The sequence below is a fragment of the Caretta caretta genome, chromosome 3 (genome assembly GCF_965140235.1).
Source record: "Caretta caretta isolate rCarCar2 chromosome 3, rCarCar1.hap1, whole genome shotgun sequence".
NCBI classification, from domain to species: domain Eukaryota; kingdom Metazoa; phylum Chordata; order Testudines; family Cheloniidae; genus Caretta; species Caretta caretta.
The window spans coordinates 48713056-48729981 of record NC_134208.1 but is presented as its reverse complement, the minus strand read 5'-3'; the positions used below and the strand labels follow the sequence as shown (position 1 = coordinate 48729981).

The 16926-nt window shown below is 40.9% G+C and overlaps 1 protein-coding gene across 7 annotated transcripts in view; it reads right to left on the bottom strand.

Moving 5' to 3' along the window:
- Positions 1–16926, bottom strand: part of ZNF451 (zinc finger protein 451) — a 78505-nt gene that overhangs the window by 38449 nt on the left and 23130 nt on the right. For all 7 annotated transcript variants that reach the window (XM_075126497.1, XM_075126498.1, XM_048845222.2 and 4 more), the window contains 5 exons: positions 16443–16526; positions 9552–9677; positions 3715–3826; positions 2754–2904; positions 2118–2244 (listed from right to left, as the gene is read on the bottom strand). In XM_075126497.1, the coding sequence (XP_074982598.1) occupies positions 2118–2244; positions 2754–2904; positions 3715–3826; positions 9552–9677; positions 16443–16526 (600 nt within the window). The remainder of the gene's footprint in view (positions 1–2117; positions 2245–2753; positions 2905–3714; positions 3827–9551; positions 9678–16442; positions 16527–16926) is intronic.

The window sequence follows — 16926 nt, the reverse complement described above, 5'->3', positions numbered from 1 at the left end:
GAAGTCCTAGATTGGGGTGAAGCACATGACCCACATCCTGTGAGAAGTGATAAGCAGTGGTCTTGAGAGGTGGATGTACACATAGCTGAGGCAGGTAAGGGTATCAAGCTTAGATCTACAAGCGAAGTCGGAGGGAACCCAAAGAACACACCCTACTTCCAGGACAGAAGTAAAGAACCTCCTCACAAAAATAGTATCTCAGACCTTCTCTTGAGCTGAAAAGAGGACACTTCTTTTTCCCGGAGATTGCAAAGAGACCCAGCTCCGGTAGACCCCTCTCTTTGAAGGACTTGAGCCTAGCTCCAATTTGTTGTCCAGTGAGAAGTGCCTGCTGAGAACACTGGCTGTGGTATTCTGAATGCCTGGGAGGTAGACTGCTGAAATTTGGATTTGATGAACTGTGCACCAGTTCCATAGGTTCGGCGCAGAGAGGGGAATATCCTCCCTATTTTTGATACACAACACGCAGGACATGTTGTCTGTCGTGACCCTGATTGATTCGCCATGATGAGGTAGGAAATGGAGGCAGGTGTTCCTGACAGCCCTGAGCTCAAAAAGATTGATGCGGAGATGTCCTGAGTTGTCCATCTGCCCTAAGACATGAGAGCACTGAGATGAGCTCCCCACCCCAACAGTGATGCATCTGTTGTTCAAGTTAGTGATAGAAGGCGGCAGAAGGGAACACCCGCACAGATTTTGAGTTGATATTTCCACCAATCCAGGGAGTTCCTCACCTGTAGAAGAACTGTCGCTTGCCTGTCCAAGATATCTCTGACAGGAGAATAGATCATTCTGAGCCAAAAAGCAGCAAAGGTGTACCCTTGCATGATTGGTCATGTGTCCCAGGAGTGGAAGATATTTCCTTATAGTGGTCCGAGGATTCCCCTGAATTATCTGTATCCAATCTGACAAGGTTACAAACCTGTCTAAGAGGAGATAGTCCCTGTCTGTCGAAGAGTCCAAAGAAACCTCTTTATATCTTCTTTATGGGGTCAACATGGATTTTGTTACATTTAGCTGAAGACCCAACTCTCGGAACAGAGCAAGGGCCGTCCAGGCAAAAGATAGAATTGCTTCGTAAAAATGGCCAGAATCTAGCTGGCAAGGGCAAAATCAGCCAAAGCCAGGACTATTGGTCCTTGGAGAACTTTCTCCAGCTTTCTCCAGTTTTGATTGGACTTCCTTTGCCCTGTGTTGACTGGCTCTTGGCTCCAACCCTCCCCTCCCTCACAGCCGCATCATCTCAGCTTCACTCTGCCCATGTCACCTTCTCCTCTCCTCCCCTTCCTTTTCCATTTTTCTGATCCCCTCCTAAAAAATAAAATATTGTGGAACTAACATGACCTTTGGCACCTTCACACTGTTCACTCTGCTGGTGTATCACTCCCCCTTCCCCCAATTCCATGGGCTGGATTGTGTTTTTTCTGTTTGTACAGTACCTAGCACAAACGGCTCCTGATCTATGACTAGGGCTCTTGAATGCTAAGAGAATATGAATAAATTAATACATCAATAAAAGGAGTGTGAGAGAAAGACTGGGACAAATGGCTTGCTTAGTTTTTCCTCATGTACCAAGCCAATTGACTTACATTCAGTAATAAATTAATACTCAAGAATTCTTTGGAATTCCCTTCCTTCCACAGACCAAACTGAGTTCCAGGCCCAATCTAGTGGGATACAAAGATCAATTAGTGGTGGTCCATGGAGGTATCAGTGGAGTAAGGATAATGTCAGAATCACCATAGTTGCTTCTCTTTTCCATTGTTTTCCCTCCTTTTTAGCAGTCTGCTTCTTCCCCTTCTCCCATTAGTCTGTACTGCCAGCATCAGAAGAGATGGGGCAGGAAGGAAGGTTTCAAACCAGGTGAACCAACTTTCACATCACACTTGGAATGCAAATCACAACTTAACTGTTAAGTTTTATGGCAATATTTACAGAAATGTTTTCAGGATAATTTGAACTCTAAGAGACACCACCACAATAAAAATTCTGTAAATTAGGAAGGCTTAGTGAACCAGGGGCAAATATAGGTTAACATACAAGATTATCTGTAGCTATAGTTTTTGGAAATTCTACATTATATTCAGTCAGGTGAATACCTATCCATGAGTTCTTGCCTTAGATAAAAGGTGATCACTATACTGCTGTGAGGTGACAAATCTTTTGCAGCATACCACACAGGCAACAGCATTAGTTGGAGGTCCATGCAGTGTAATTGCTGGGTCACATGGAGAATGATCAAACCTATAAAGAAAATAATTACCAACATAATTAGCCCACTCTGTAAGTAACAGAGCAGGGGGTTTTGAGAGAAAAGTGTGTAATCTGAAGAATCAGGCAAAACCACAACCCAACACTACTGACTTTCCATTAAAACAGTGAACATGACAAGACTTTTTAATGTATAGCTTCATTTAATATTGGCTATGTCAATTCAAATATTTGTCAAAGACGTGGTCACAATGGAAGAATATTCACTTTAGGGCCAACTGGAGAGGGAAAAAACAAAAGTGCTTAACCAGTGGAAGAAACCCCCTTTTTGAATTTTAATACAACTGCAGAAAAATATTGGAAAGTTCCTAGCATCAAGTCTGCATAATATCTGTAATAATACACTGACATCCTCTCTTCCCAAGGAACACTGGGATTAAGGGACAGGACGATAGAAACTTGATGCAACATAAAGCAGAGTGCTCTAGGATTAAGATGGATCAGTGGCGTTCTTTATTCTGATCTACAATAAATGTCCTTACCTTTTCAGGTGACCTAACAGAAGATGACCATTATCAAACTTCCTGTTGCAGTGCATTACAGGACATAAAATGGGATTGCTGTTGATTGGTGTTTGGCCAGTTCTGTGGGACACAGCTTTTCTTCCCATGTTAATGGTGCCTGGTTTGAGACCTACATTGTAGAACAAAATACCTAAGTACATACAATTTTGATTATATTTCAGAAGACTTTTTTTTTTTTTTTAAATCAAACATCCAAGGACCAGATTATACTGGCAATACAATACAAAGTAGCCAAGCTGCACAAGAGGAAGCTTGATCTCTTTAGGGCTTTTTTAATTCCACTATTTAGATTAGTTTTACAGTTTTCAATTTTTGTGAGAAAAATGTGATTTGTACACTCGTACTGTATAAAGTGAACCTCTCCATTCAATATACACCATATGATTTAGTAGTGTTGCTCTTTGAAATCTTCTTTGAACTTCCTTGTGTCTGAAGTGTACTTACCAACACTTACATTTATATAGACAAATATTTCTCTTCTGGGTCTCTTACTAGTGACAGTCACACAATATAAAGATTTCCATGCAACAATTCTGCCTTTGCAAGTAGCTATGTTACTGCAGTATTCTTACCACTGGGAATATCATATTCAAGTTAATTGTCTACAAAAACATTTTAGCAACCACTGTGTGGGAAATTTTAAATGCCACACTGCACAAAATTGATTTTGGGGGATCTCTTGGGAGTCATGTATCTGTTCATTGCTGACATTGTTAATGCAATTACTGGGTGATTTATTATGTAATGTAACATTTAAAAATAACCAATATTGACTGAAATAAAAGTGGTGTAAAACACATGTTGCTGATAGTTATTTGACTTCATATTACTGGAGCAATGTTCACTGCTCTTATGAGTATTCGCTGTTCAACAGTTGCGAGTGCCATATTTTAAATTCCCACCCTTTCTAATTAAATACCTGGCATTTTTAGCCACTGGTCTACACACAATCTTGCTGCTTCTGTGTCACTATGTCCCCGGATAAATTCCAACTCCTGCAATCCATGAGCATGCTGGGAGTCCACTTTTTCCTAAAGGGTGAACATATTAGATAAAAAGACAATGAATGGTCTTTATTCTGATTAGACACATTGAATTAGCTTAAGTTAACACTCAGTACTCAAATATGGATGAAAGTTTCTTGATTTACAAGGAAGAGCCTAGAATAACTACAGTCCACTGACAATTATACAATAGACTATAGGTGCTCATACCAAGGTAAGTGAATGACTTATGGTTAATTTCCATGTCCTCAGCAAGATAGGCTCTTGAAAGCTGACACACTCATTCATTACTGGCTACTGAATACAGGAAAAATGACCTCAATTTGACTGCCATTCTTTCCATCATCTATCAACACAGCCACCATCTGTGGTACACTCACCATATGGAATTTTCTCACCTAAAATCTATTATAGACAACTAGTGACTTCAAATGACCTTCATTTCTTCTGAGAGACAGACATGTTAGTTATGAAACTTTCAATTTGGAGAAATTAAGATCAGAAGTCAAAAACTCCATTTCACAGTTCTTAGCTAAGAAAATTATCTAAGGTAAGTGAATACACTGCAGGTGCCAATGCTGAAGAATATAATCCTGCTATGGAATTGGCAGTTTAGGTTTTTATATAACACTTATCACTGTGTTGGAGCGCTCTACAAAGGAGAAGAAACGTAAAATGTATAAATAACCTAGTGATGGTATACTGCTCTTCCTCGGTGATAGAATTACATCTACAATTATTTGAAAGGTGTAAACACCAAGGAGAGAGCAGAATTATTTGGGGCTGGATGGTGGGGGTATAACTAACAGTAATGGGATAAAAGAAAGAAAGGGAAAACTTAGGCTGTTGGTATATATTAGGAGAATCTTCCTGGCATCAAACGCCTGAGGTTGTTTACACCAGAAAGTTGCACTGGAAACATTTCCCCTCCAGGAAGACACTGCCTTGTGTCCACACACTAATTGTCTTGTGTCAGTTAATCTCACCACTCCATCTGAATCTACTTGCTTCTGTTTCTGTGGGAGTTACGCTGGTGTAAAAGCAATGTGGCTGCATTGCCATTCTGATATAACTACACTGATTAATTTAGTCTTCCCCATTGCTATGTGATACTGCATTGGTTCAGATCTGAAGTGATCTGTCTGGTCACGTGTCTGTACTCCATTGCTTCAGGGTAATCTGGACTGGATGTTCCCCTTCTATTTAAATGACACATCCGGGAGTCCCAAAGTCTCTATTTTGGACTTGCTTTTTGGTGCAAGTGCACAGATCCTGAAGCTGCTGCCACCACTACGGTTTGTGTTTCTGTGCAGTCCCATAGAGAGGTCCAGGATTCTTTTGTCCTCTTGGGAGAGGAGCACATCCAGACTCCTCTCTCCAAGAGCGCTAAGATTTAACTGCAGTCATCACAACAAATGAAGGACTTGGGTTACTCCCAGGACAATTTCCTGTGCTGAAGCAAAGCCAACGAGCTGTGACAAAAACCTGTAAAATAGAAAGGAACGCTACCTTTGGCACAAACACTACATGGGCCTATTCTGAAGAGCAGGATACGATTTTGCCTAGAAGGGCACCACTAATCCCTGGTTATACTGAACAGTCTCACTTGGGGCTGCAAGTAAGCCAAAATGGTAGGGGTCTGAACACCCCCTGGACTAGAGAGGATGTCACGTCCCCTAAATAACTAGGGCCTCCTTGAGACATCAGACAGCTCAGCAGCAACAGACAATGCTGACGAGGGGAACTCATCTTGTAAATGTCATTTTAATCAATATGCCCCACTGGTGTGGGTTTTGAGGGGTCCCGGGCACCTTCTTCTAGATTCTGACTGCGTAATGCCATACCTTTATAATCAGGTGAATTTAGCTACAGGAAAGGGCAGAAATATCCATCCTTGTGCACCTCCCTTAGAGTTCTGCTCAGTTGCTATTTTCCCTGCCTCCATCCTTCCCCCCTCCCCAATAGATTGGTCTCTAAAACAAAAACAAACAAACAAACAAAACAACCACCCTCATCACCATTATCCACTACACTCCCACATCGGTTAGGCTCCTCACGCCCCACAAACACCACGTGGCCAGGCACAAAATGGCATGAAAGCAGCAGGAAACATATGGTAAAACACACAACACATCAGAATCCTGTTTATCATGATCTCTCACTGGCCAAGGCATTTCATCACAATTTGGACATTGCCCTGAGCAGACATGGGATTTACAGGATTCAATACATTTATCATAGATAAAAAGTCATCTGAATTTATACAGGTTATAAAAGGCAACTGAGGGTATGCAGTTGTAATGCATAAATCAGTTATTGAAAACATACCAAGCAGTAGTATGGTGCACGTAATAGGCTACTTGTTAAGGTAGCTCTTGTATCCCACACGCTACACCAGGACCACGTGTTGGACCCAGATGATGTTCCTTCTTTTTAAAGAAATATATTACTTGGTCGCTTCCTTATAAGCGCTCTTGGACTTGTAAAGAAAGTATATGCCTGTACCATGAGCACCTTGGATACTGTGCAGTATCTTCTGAAGGGCGGAGGTTCTTCTGGTTGATTTTGTTTGAGTATTATCAACAAATGCTTCTTTTCATGGGAAGCCTGGAAATGTTGGCTTCCAAACTTGTAGATAATTTTCAAAGACATTTCAATAGCTTTGAAAAAACTCACATTAGTCTCACCATAAAAAGTTCAAGTATTCCCATTATACAATTCAGCAAATTCCATGCTGGCTGACAAATGTTGGAAAATAGCAAGGATTAGCAAGAACCAAGCAATGTCCATTCTGCCTGTTATTCTCTTGTAACTATTAAAACTCCATATCCTTCCCCCCCACTACTTCTGTGATTCACTGCTTCCCGTTAGTGATGAATGGAGGAGAGAAGCTGTGCAGCAGAATGAGACATTTCTTACCTCATCATTTTCTGCTAGCATGCTCTGACCTCATTCAACCTACCCTTGTAGTCTGGGAAATGACCAGAATATAATTGAACAAACTGAATTTTTTTCTAAAGATGACATGGACACACAATTGCCTAAAGGCTAATTAATATAGCGTATCACTTTGTTGTCTTAACGCTAAGAATTGGTTGCTTGAGAGTTAGTACAGCTTTGAAGAACTCGCCTGGTGGCCTGAGCTGAAAAGTGAGACTCTAGTTCTGGAGCCTCCAGTGTTGCTGGAGGCTCTAGAACTAGAGACCCACTTTTCAGCTCAGGCAGAATGGACACTGCCCTACATAAAACAAGAGCTTTTTAAGGAATATTGTGGGAACCAGCCCATTAGCACCTTTCTACCAAAGGACGTCTCTGCAGAGAAATAGAAACAAACGAATTGCTGTGCTGGCTTTGGAAGTGAGCATCAAGACACCTCAGCAATCTCAGCTGCTAATTCTCTAATGTTTCCCAGAACAGTTCTTTGCCTGTAAATTTAGATGCACAAGGTATCTACTTATGATGACTGATTGGTATTCATGGGTGTGATTCCTTGTAGACACAGAGTTCTGAGCCACTGCTCTTGTCTCAGATCAGTTTGACCAGGACAGAACTCGAGACATCTCACTTCAAGCAAGGATCAGACCCCTCCATGAAGAGGCATTTATTTGCCATATAATAGGCTCTCTTTAATGAAGTACAGGAAAAACTTTTGGACTGAATGGCTATAGCTGTGGCTTTGAAATTGCAGTGCAGTGTGTCTACATTTTCATGGTTCCTGGGATCTTTTGGAAGCAAGTCCTCTTCTGAAGGTGTGACTGTATTTCAATGGTGGAGCTACTGCTTCACCAATCTTAGGCTCCCAAAATTTATCAAATTTCATTTTTTTAAATGCAACATTTTAATTTAACAATAGTTTTAACCAGAAGATCTCATTTAGATTGAATGAGATCACCAAAAGAGGAGTCTATGGGAAACCAAGTATCCAATAAAATTTGAAGGGGAATATATTTTATTAATATTAATGAGTTCCTTGTAAGCCACAGGCCTCCTGTCCTGGAAAAGTCCTACACTTTTTGTTTTTGTGGGTTTGTGTGTTAGGGTTGGGATTTTTGTTGGGGTGGGTGTTTTTTTTTTTGGTCAGGAGAGTGCATAAGGTACAGCCGAACCTCAGAATTATAAACACCTCAGGAGTGGAGACTGTTCGTAACTGAACAATATGTTATGGTTGTTCTTTCAAAAATTTACAATGGAACATTGACTTCATGCAACTTTGAAACTTTATGAGACAGAAGAAAAATGTGCTGAACAGTATTTGCTTTTATTCTTTTGGGTCACTGCTGCGTGATTGCCTACTTCTGGTTACAAATGAGGTGTGTGGTTGACTGGTCAGTTCATAACTCTAGTGTTCGTAACTCTGAGGTTCTACTGTATTTCTCCTGGATGTTTACAGGAGGAGGTAACAAGCTGGTCTGGGGACCACTCAACCAAGGAGGGGTGCTGGGACAAATACCTCAACTGTGAGAATAGTCTGCTAGATAGCCCCAGGAGCCTGAAAGAGTACATTTCTTCTCCTCCAGGTTGGCATGTAAATATATTAGGAGTGACCTAATAGCACGTGGGGCTTCACTCTATAAAGCAGGAGCCATTTTGAACACCGGAAGGGATTTTTCACCTCCCTGTGATCCCATGATAGTGCAACTGCATGGGAAATAGAATTTCCATGTGCCTCTTCCCTGGTCATAGACTGCCTGAAGTATTCCTTAGGCTTTCACGTGGAGGTAGCGCATAGAGAAGGGAAGGGTTGGAGAGAGACCCCCTTTCAGATTCTGAGCTCTTTTCCCTGGCACAGTGAGGGGCCACAGGGAGGTACAATTCTGATTATACTGCAGCCTGGTGCAGGGCATCATAGGAGGAACAGAAAGAGCTGGGCAGGAACTGGATTTTCTGTTTTGCAGGAAATTCCACAATTTAATTTTTTCCCCTCATTCTGCAACAAAATAAAAAATTTAAAAATTTTTCATGAAATAAAATTGTTTGTTGATTGAAACATTTTTTTTGATAAAATAGAAAACATTTTGTTCTGATTTTTACTTTAAAATGTAAAAATTTGAGATGAAGTGCCATTTCAAGGTAGAAAATTGATATATTACATTACAAAAAAGTTCCACAACAGAATGTTTCAACTTTACAGGAAAGCTCCATTGCATTTTTTTGCCTGAATGAAGTTTTGCTGAAGTCAACTAATTTCTGTGAAACAGTTCACTTTTGACAAATCAGCATTTTCTAACCAGCTCCAGTGACAGGCTTATCTCCATGTACAGACAAGCTTCAAGGTCAGGCGGGGGGTGGTGTGCCTGCTACAAAGCACTGTCAGGGAGCCTCTGTGAGGAGAAAAGCCCCAGCAAACACTCCCTCAGGGTGGGATGGCAAAGAAGAATTTAAACCTTGATTTTATTCCACTATCTCATTAACAATACAAATTGCTGCCTTACTTTTGTCTTTTTTGGGACCTGAAGTCTCTGGAGTTTGTCAGACTGTGAGGGGTTCTCCTCTGTGGGAATCCCCAGATTCCTGATCCAACTTCCCACAGTGGAGTCGTGGCTTTAAGAGAGAACCAAATCCCAATGTGCCTTTTCAACTCAAAGCCCTGACAGAACAAAGACTGGTGGCTTTCTGAAGTAGGCCAACGATATGTCAATTTAAAATATACTTTTAAGTCTCTTTAAAATATTTAATAGATAAAAATGGAACACACACTTGGGGCTCAAACTGTGCAGCAAATGTCTCTATTCAAACAAAATATCCACTGTACCTTGAAAGCTTTGTTTTTCTCTTCTTTTTGTTGTTTCTCTACCTCCACGTGGCGTGCTAGGCGATCTAGGGTTGAAGCAACCCTTTCCTTCTGATAGTCTATGTGGTCTTTACGCTTTACATTTCTCTACAATTAAAAAGCAAGCTTTTATTTTGTAATCTCTAGACAGTAAAAAGCTATAAGTGCAGTCACGCAGAGGTGGTATCCAGGCACAAGACGTAATTCAGTGCAGACACACCAATTTAAGTTTCTATGAGATACCTTGTGACTGGTCTTATCAACTTAGGAGCACCTGTAATGTCTGTAAAAGAAAGAGAGTTTACCCGAAATTAGTATTGGTGATGCTTGCCCTCCCCTAAACTGGCCAGAGGACTGGAAAAGACAGTAGTTTCCAACCGGTGGCAATTTTAGCTTGAGAGAACTGTTGCCAACACCCCAGTAGAACGCAGTCAACCAGAAACAGAAGTTCAGACGTGATACAGTGAAGAGGCAACAGGTTCTCTTGCTTCTCCTTAAGAGGTCAATTACTTCATCTTTTTACTTCATTATACTGGTAAAAAAACAAAAAAAAAACAAACTAACAACAAAGACTAAAGAAAATCATAAGCTTGAAGTAAATGCTTCCCATTTCAAGAAGGTGAAAATCATCCACAGAAGAAGCGAGTAGGATACTTTTGCCTTCAGCTCAACAGTAAGAGGAATTGTAAGTGATTTTAGAGAGCTAGTTTAAACATTACTTGTCCAAAACCAAGATAATATCTATATGTTTTATGGAGTGTCGTAATCATTTTGGTCCCAAGATTTCAGAGACACAACGTGGATGAGGTAATATCTTTTTTTGGTTGGTCCAAAACTCTCTGGACCCCACCTACTAATAAAAACCTCAGAGAAGACTCCATGCCACTATTCACAGAGGAATTTAAGGGTATCATCAAATCCTTCTCCAAACAACTTCAGGAGAAACTCTACAACCTCACCCCTCTCCGCCCCCAATGAACCCGCCCCAAGGATCTTTCTACATGCTTCCCAAGATACCCAAACAAGGGAACCCAGGAAGACCCACCATATCTGATCATGGCAGTCACACTGTAGGAACATCAGGACTCTCAAAAACCATCCTCAAACCACTCACCACACAAAAGGCCAGTTTCCTTCAGGACACAACCGACTTCCTCCAGAAAAGCCGTAACATTAACAACCTCCTTCAAAAAAACCACCCTTACACCATGGATATCACCTCCCTATACACCAATATCTCTCTCTGTAATGGCATTGCTGACTGCCTCAAATACCTACAAGACAATGGACCACACTCCTATATCCACCCCAAACATCGCCATTTTATCCTAACCCTAACACTTTGTCTAAACCCTGGGAACAGCCATGGGTGCTAAAGGATGGCTCCAGGAAGAATTTCTGGAAATATGCACCACTAAACCAATGATATGACAGATATATCAATGAGATGTCCATCCTCTGGAGAGCTGACCTAAACTCCCTCATATATTTTTATCACATCTTCAACAACCAACACCCCCACACCAGCATCAACTTCCTGAATACCATGTTCAGCTTCAACAATGGAACCCTACAGACTATATACAAGAAGCCCACGTGTAAGTGGGGGATTTGTTCCACCACAGTAGGGGAATTTCTCTATTCACACAGTACCACAGCTAACTGAGTGACCAAAAGATCTGAGTCTCTGCCCCAATTAACTTTATCCTGGTACCCGCCCACCTTGACTTTCCCTCTCAGTCCCTGTGTGAGCAGGACTCGCACCACACAGGGAGGGCTGGCCTAGGAGTCCCTGGCTGTTTACCTCAGTCTCTCCATGGGCAACTCTAAGCAGGGACGAGGATGCCCCTACTCACTTGTTACCCTTTTAACCCATAATCAGTGTGTGACACATGGCCAGAAAGGGTTAAGCAACTTGCAGACGAATTGACCCAGATTCAACCTTTAAAGACATGTTAGAAAAATATGTGAATAGTAATTAGGGCCATTCCATGTTAAATAGGTGAGAGCTTTAAAATGTAAACTTGCACTGTTAAAGAATTTTAAGAAGATCGTAACTGTAGTCGTCTATGTTTACCTACAACTTTTTAAAATTTAACCATGTAACCAAACAATTCCTGTCTAGGGCTGTACTCAATTCAGAGATCAAAAGGAAATATTAACATTTAGATGAAACTTGGGTGAAATAATGTCATTGTCTGTATGTCTCTCTAAAGTTTGTGTTAAAAGGTCTATAAACCGCTTAATTGATAATTACCTTGTGTTAATCCATGTAGTTAATTACCACTGATGTTTAGGAAACCGGAGGTTACTTCAAAAGCTTTCACCGAGGACTCTGTATTGCCCAGGAACTGTATCAAGGACTCTTGGGACCCAATCCTTTCATCTCAAATCTGTATATGCTTCATCGGGGGAGCATGAGTTGCAAAATCGAGGTCTCCAACTTCACTTGGATCACTCTGGTATTGGACATTCGACTAAACCTATGGACTAATTAAGGTTGCCAACCCTCCAGGATTGTCATGTGATGAAATATCCAGGAATTTGTCCAACCAAAGTTGGAAACCCTAAAACTAATTCTAAGAACTCTTTGCGACTCCAAAGCTCAGCATCACTACTATGAAACTGATCTCAGAACTGTACTTATGTCTGGATGTATAATGATCTTTGAACCAATATTCTCCCTCTTTTTAAATAAATTTTAGTTTACTTAAAAATTGGCTGTAAGGATGTATTTGGGTAAAATCTGAATTATTCATAAACCTGGGAGGTAGTGTGTCTAATCCTTTGGGATTGGTAGAGCTTTTCATATGATGAACAAGATTTTCAATAATCTCCATCATATTTGACTTGGCTGTCTGGGTGGGTGCCTGAGGCTGTGGTTGCTTTAAGGCAGCTGTGTTTTGGCTTCTGTGTAACCAGTAAGATATTGTAGAAGCTGTTTTGTCGCTGGCTTGAATTTAAGTATTAAAATAACCACCAGTTTTGAGGGATTGTCTGTCCCATTCTTTGCAGTTTGCCCTAATTGAGCATTCCCTCCCACCCCCCAGGACTCTGGTCACACACTGCAGTTCACTTAAACATATATACAATTTATTTACACCAAAAACTATCTCTCTGGGGATTAAAGAGCACGTCACAGCATAAGCACTGCAAGGAAATGGCTTGGGTAAGGTTCAATGCAGCAGTCCCTAAAGTGCAATAGACTTTACATGAACAACAAATTTTCAAGTCTGGTGTCCTCTTCCTGGACCTGGATGTGCTGTTGTGATGCTGTTGGCGTGGCACTCACCCAGGATGGGTTTGGGCTCTGCAAAAGAACCTCTTCTCCACCTTTGGTTCTGGCCACATTCCCCTCTGGGTCTGGTGCTTATGCTCTCTCAACAAATTTTGGGAAAGGGCCTGTCTCCTCCTCATCTCCGCCCCTCCACTACACAAGTACACACAAACCTGCTACAAGAGTGAGAGACTCAACCCAGCACTATCACTCCAATGCTGCTTCATCTTCAGTTACTGCTCTGGTTCCCTGGCTCTGGGCTGCTCCTCTGGCTGTTGTACCCTCCCTGGTTCTGTTCTGGGCTGCAGCTCTGGCTCTGGCCTGCTATGCTCTCCTTGGCTCTGTCTTACTCTGTCCTGGCAGCCCCAGCTCACACAGAGGACAGGCCCTGGGCTCTTGACTCCCTGATTGGCCTGCCTACCCTCTCCATCCAGCTGACTTGGAGTGCTGGCCTCTCTCCACCGGTCCTGGCCTGGGGACCTGTCAGTCTCAAGATCCTGATTCCTCTTTGACCCTTCTCCTTGCTCCTGGTATTGGGAGAGGAGCAACCAAAAAGCCCCACTAACTTTCAGTAAGGGGCCAAAAGCTCCCTTCCACATGAATCACCATACTTACCTGCACAGATCCAGTAACCACCCTATGCACACCAAGAAATTTGTTGTCTACAGCCAGGCACTCAAGATACCACAAAATAGGCTCCAAGCAGAAAGTCTGGGATATACATCTTGACATACTCGAAACCGCCATCACCAAACAAGGACACTCCACCAGAGGAGTAGACTGTATCATGGAATGGGCTACCCAGATATCCTGAGAGAACCTACTTCAATACAGAAAAAAAAATCCCACCAACTGCAAACCACCAGTTGTCACCAATCACCTCACAATGGAACCCATATAGGGTATCATCTAATATATACAACTCCTACTTGATGGGGTCCACACACTGAAAAAACCTTCCCAACTGCCCTCTTCTGACTTTCAAACAACCTTGCCAATGTCATCAGCAGAAGCAAGTTCCCCACAGACCAGAACATACCAACTCAAAGCAGCACCAGACCATGTCAGACCAACAGATGCAAAACTTGCAGATGTATCTCCACCATTAGGTGGATCAACACCCCGCAAAACACACCTTTCAATGTCCCTGGGTCCTACACATGCCTAGCACAACATGTGGTGTACCTTATCCAGAGCATCAGATGCCCAAACAATAACTATGTGGGTGAAACAAGACAATCACTATGCTCTAAAATGCACTCTCACAGAAAAACGATAAGACAAAAATACCCTGTCACCCATGAGCAAGCACTTTTCACACAAGGATCACTCTGTATCTGACCTCTGAGTCCTCATCACAAAAGGAAACCTACACAACACCTTCAAAAGATGAGTCTGGGAGCTGAAATTCATAACTTTGTTAGACACTAAAAACCATGGACTGAACAGACACTCTCATTACGACAAGCCATGATCCACTAACTGTCCTTTGTCATGTGATTGCAAAGGTGTTAGTTGCCCACTTCATCCTGAATAGTCTCTTGCAACCTATGTTAACTCCTTATGCTTAATTGTAGGTTCCACCTTGTATTTAGCTATAACACTCTGAGTACCTTTCCCAGATCTGAAGAAGAGTTCTGTGTAGCTCAAATGCTTGTGTCTTTCACCAGCAGAAGTTGGTCTAATAAAAGGTTATTACTTCACCCACCATGTCTATCCTATGATATGTTTTAGTCTGTGTATTTTGGGAGTGCAGCACTGAAACATCAATAGGAGTAAAACTGAGGATAAAAAGCTATTCCCATTCAAAAAAAATCAAGCAGAAGAACATTCTACCCCCTGCCCATAAACATTTTCCAAAAGTGTAATGTACTAAATTGCAAACTTAAGTGCTGAAACTGAAATGTATTAACAAAGATTAATGACAATATAACTTTAGAATCTGTTACAGTACAACCATTTTGCTTTCCCCTAGTAATATTTTTATTTACACAAACAACAAACAAGCTGTAAATTTGCCATGTGCAAAGTCTTTTATGGATGTAGACTTCACAACATTTCATTCTCTTTATAGCATGTTACTTAAACGCCTTGCCTAAAATACAGTCAAATGAGATTCACAGTATATTACAGTTCTACAAACTACTTCACCTAAATATGTCAATCTGAGCCAGAAGCTACAGTTAGCATTTTTGGAGATGCTTCAGCTATTCATGCTGCTTGTGCTAATGGACTAGCCCTTCTGTCTCTCAAACATACCATCTACTCAGTTTCTACAGAGTTGTAGATGGAGATTTCAGTAATTCAGGGTACGTCTACACTACAACTGGTCGGGTGCCATTGTAGAACTGTAGTGTAGATGATTGCTACACGAACAGAAAGACTTTTTCCATTTATGCAGTTAATCCACGTTTCTGAGATGTGGCAGTTAGGTTGATGGAAGAATTTCTCCATTGACCTAGCCACACTGAGGATTAAGTCATCCTAACTACAGTGCTCAGGGCATGAAATTTTTCACAGCCCTAAGCAACATAGCTAGCTTGATCTAATTTTTAAGTATAGATGAGGCCTCGCTTTGCTCCTTGACTAAGCACTAAAAAAGGAGATCAAAGCTAATCAACCATGTCCTCCCCACAGAGAGTAGGTGCCCCAACTCACCTGTCAAGCTTAATATGAATTGAAGGAAAACAATTTCCACGTTAGAGAGACCATCTCTACACTAAGACATGGTAAAAAAACATCGCTTTTCAGCAAAGCCTTTTCTTGTACTTTTTCTAAACTTCCCTTTCTTTTATTAGTGATCACACTAACACACTTTTGCAAACAAAAGGTTCATCCTTATAATCAATTTTTACTTCCTGTTCAGTTTGTTAAAAGTCATACTTCAGGATTTGAGAAAATATTCCCATATAAGGAATTGATGCTGCAAAAACTGGACTGTGGACCAGTTGAATAAATCAAGAAATTAGGTATAGAAAGATGGGATTTATTCCATTTTGCACATAAGTATCTTGGAACAGTAGTAATGATGGCAAAGGAAATTTAGATAAAACACACAAAAAATTTTTTTTCTGCTTGTTTTTAAACTAGCAAATTATATTAAAAAATCCAAATAAGCAGCACCTCTTTTTAAAGAAAATATCAGCAACCATGGGGGAAGGATGATCAGGTTGCTTTACAATGGGGTTCTATAAATGAGTTACAGAAGACACAGTATTTTTATTTGCACAGCACCAGCGTACCAGGCCTACAACCAGTTGGGAGAAAATAGTGCAGTCTGGTCTATGGAGTAAAAACATTTTCATACAGGGAATGACCATATATTAGCACAAGCTACTAAAATTAATGTGATTCACAATACTCGTGCAGTTAGCTGAGTGAAATGACATCCCCAAGATTAGTATTTATTAACTAGACAAAAGACAGCTGTGACTGCAAATCACCTTACATGTTTTTACTTTGGTTTATACGCAAACACTGAGTCTAAAACTATTAAAATTCTACATAAAGAAAAATACAAAATCAGTTCTGAGTTTGTTTTGGAAGAATCATTTCAACTGATAATGCCCAAGAATGAAATAATATAACATACTCACATGAACATTGGAGCTGCTGCTAGGTTCTTCATCATCACTACTGACAAGGTCAATGCAGTCAAGCACAGGTCTTGAAGGCCCTTCCTAAAAGTGGTTTAAAAAAACATTGTTGTTTTTCTTGAAGTAAAATTTATATAGACTAATATATTGGATCCAGTATATCACATATATGGATACACTGGCCAGTCATTTCATGGCGTGTTCACAAATGCCATTAATGGGCTTCTCAAGCACATGCTGTAATATAATCTTTTTACTTAGCACCCAGAAGCCTGCAATTGGTCTTGGTCTTCCTCTTCTCCATTGCTTCTTCTGTATATAAAAGTCAAATGGTGTAATCAACTTGAAATTGTTCATTTTATTTATCACTCTTCTATTTGTCCCCTCACCACCTCACTTTCTATTACATTCCTTTTTATTGGTTTTTAGTTTACCATGTTCACATGCTTTAAGGAATACCATGTCAGTGAAACAAACATCCCTC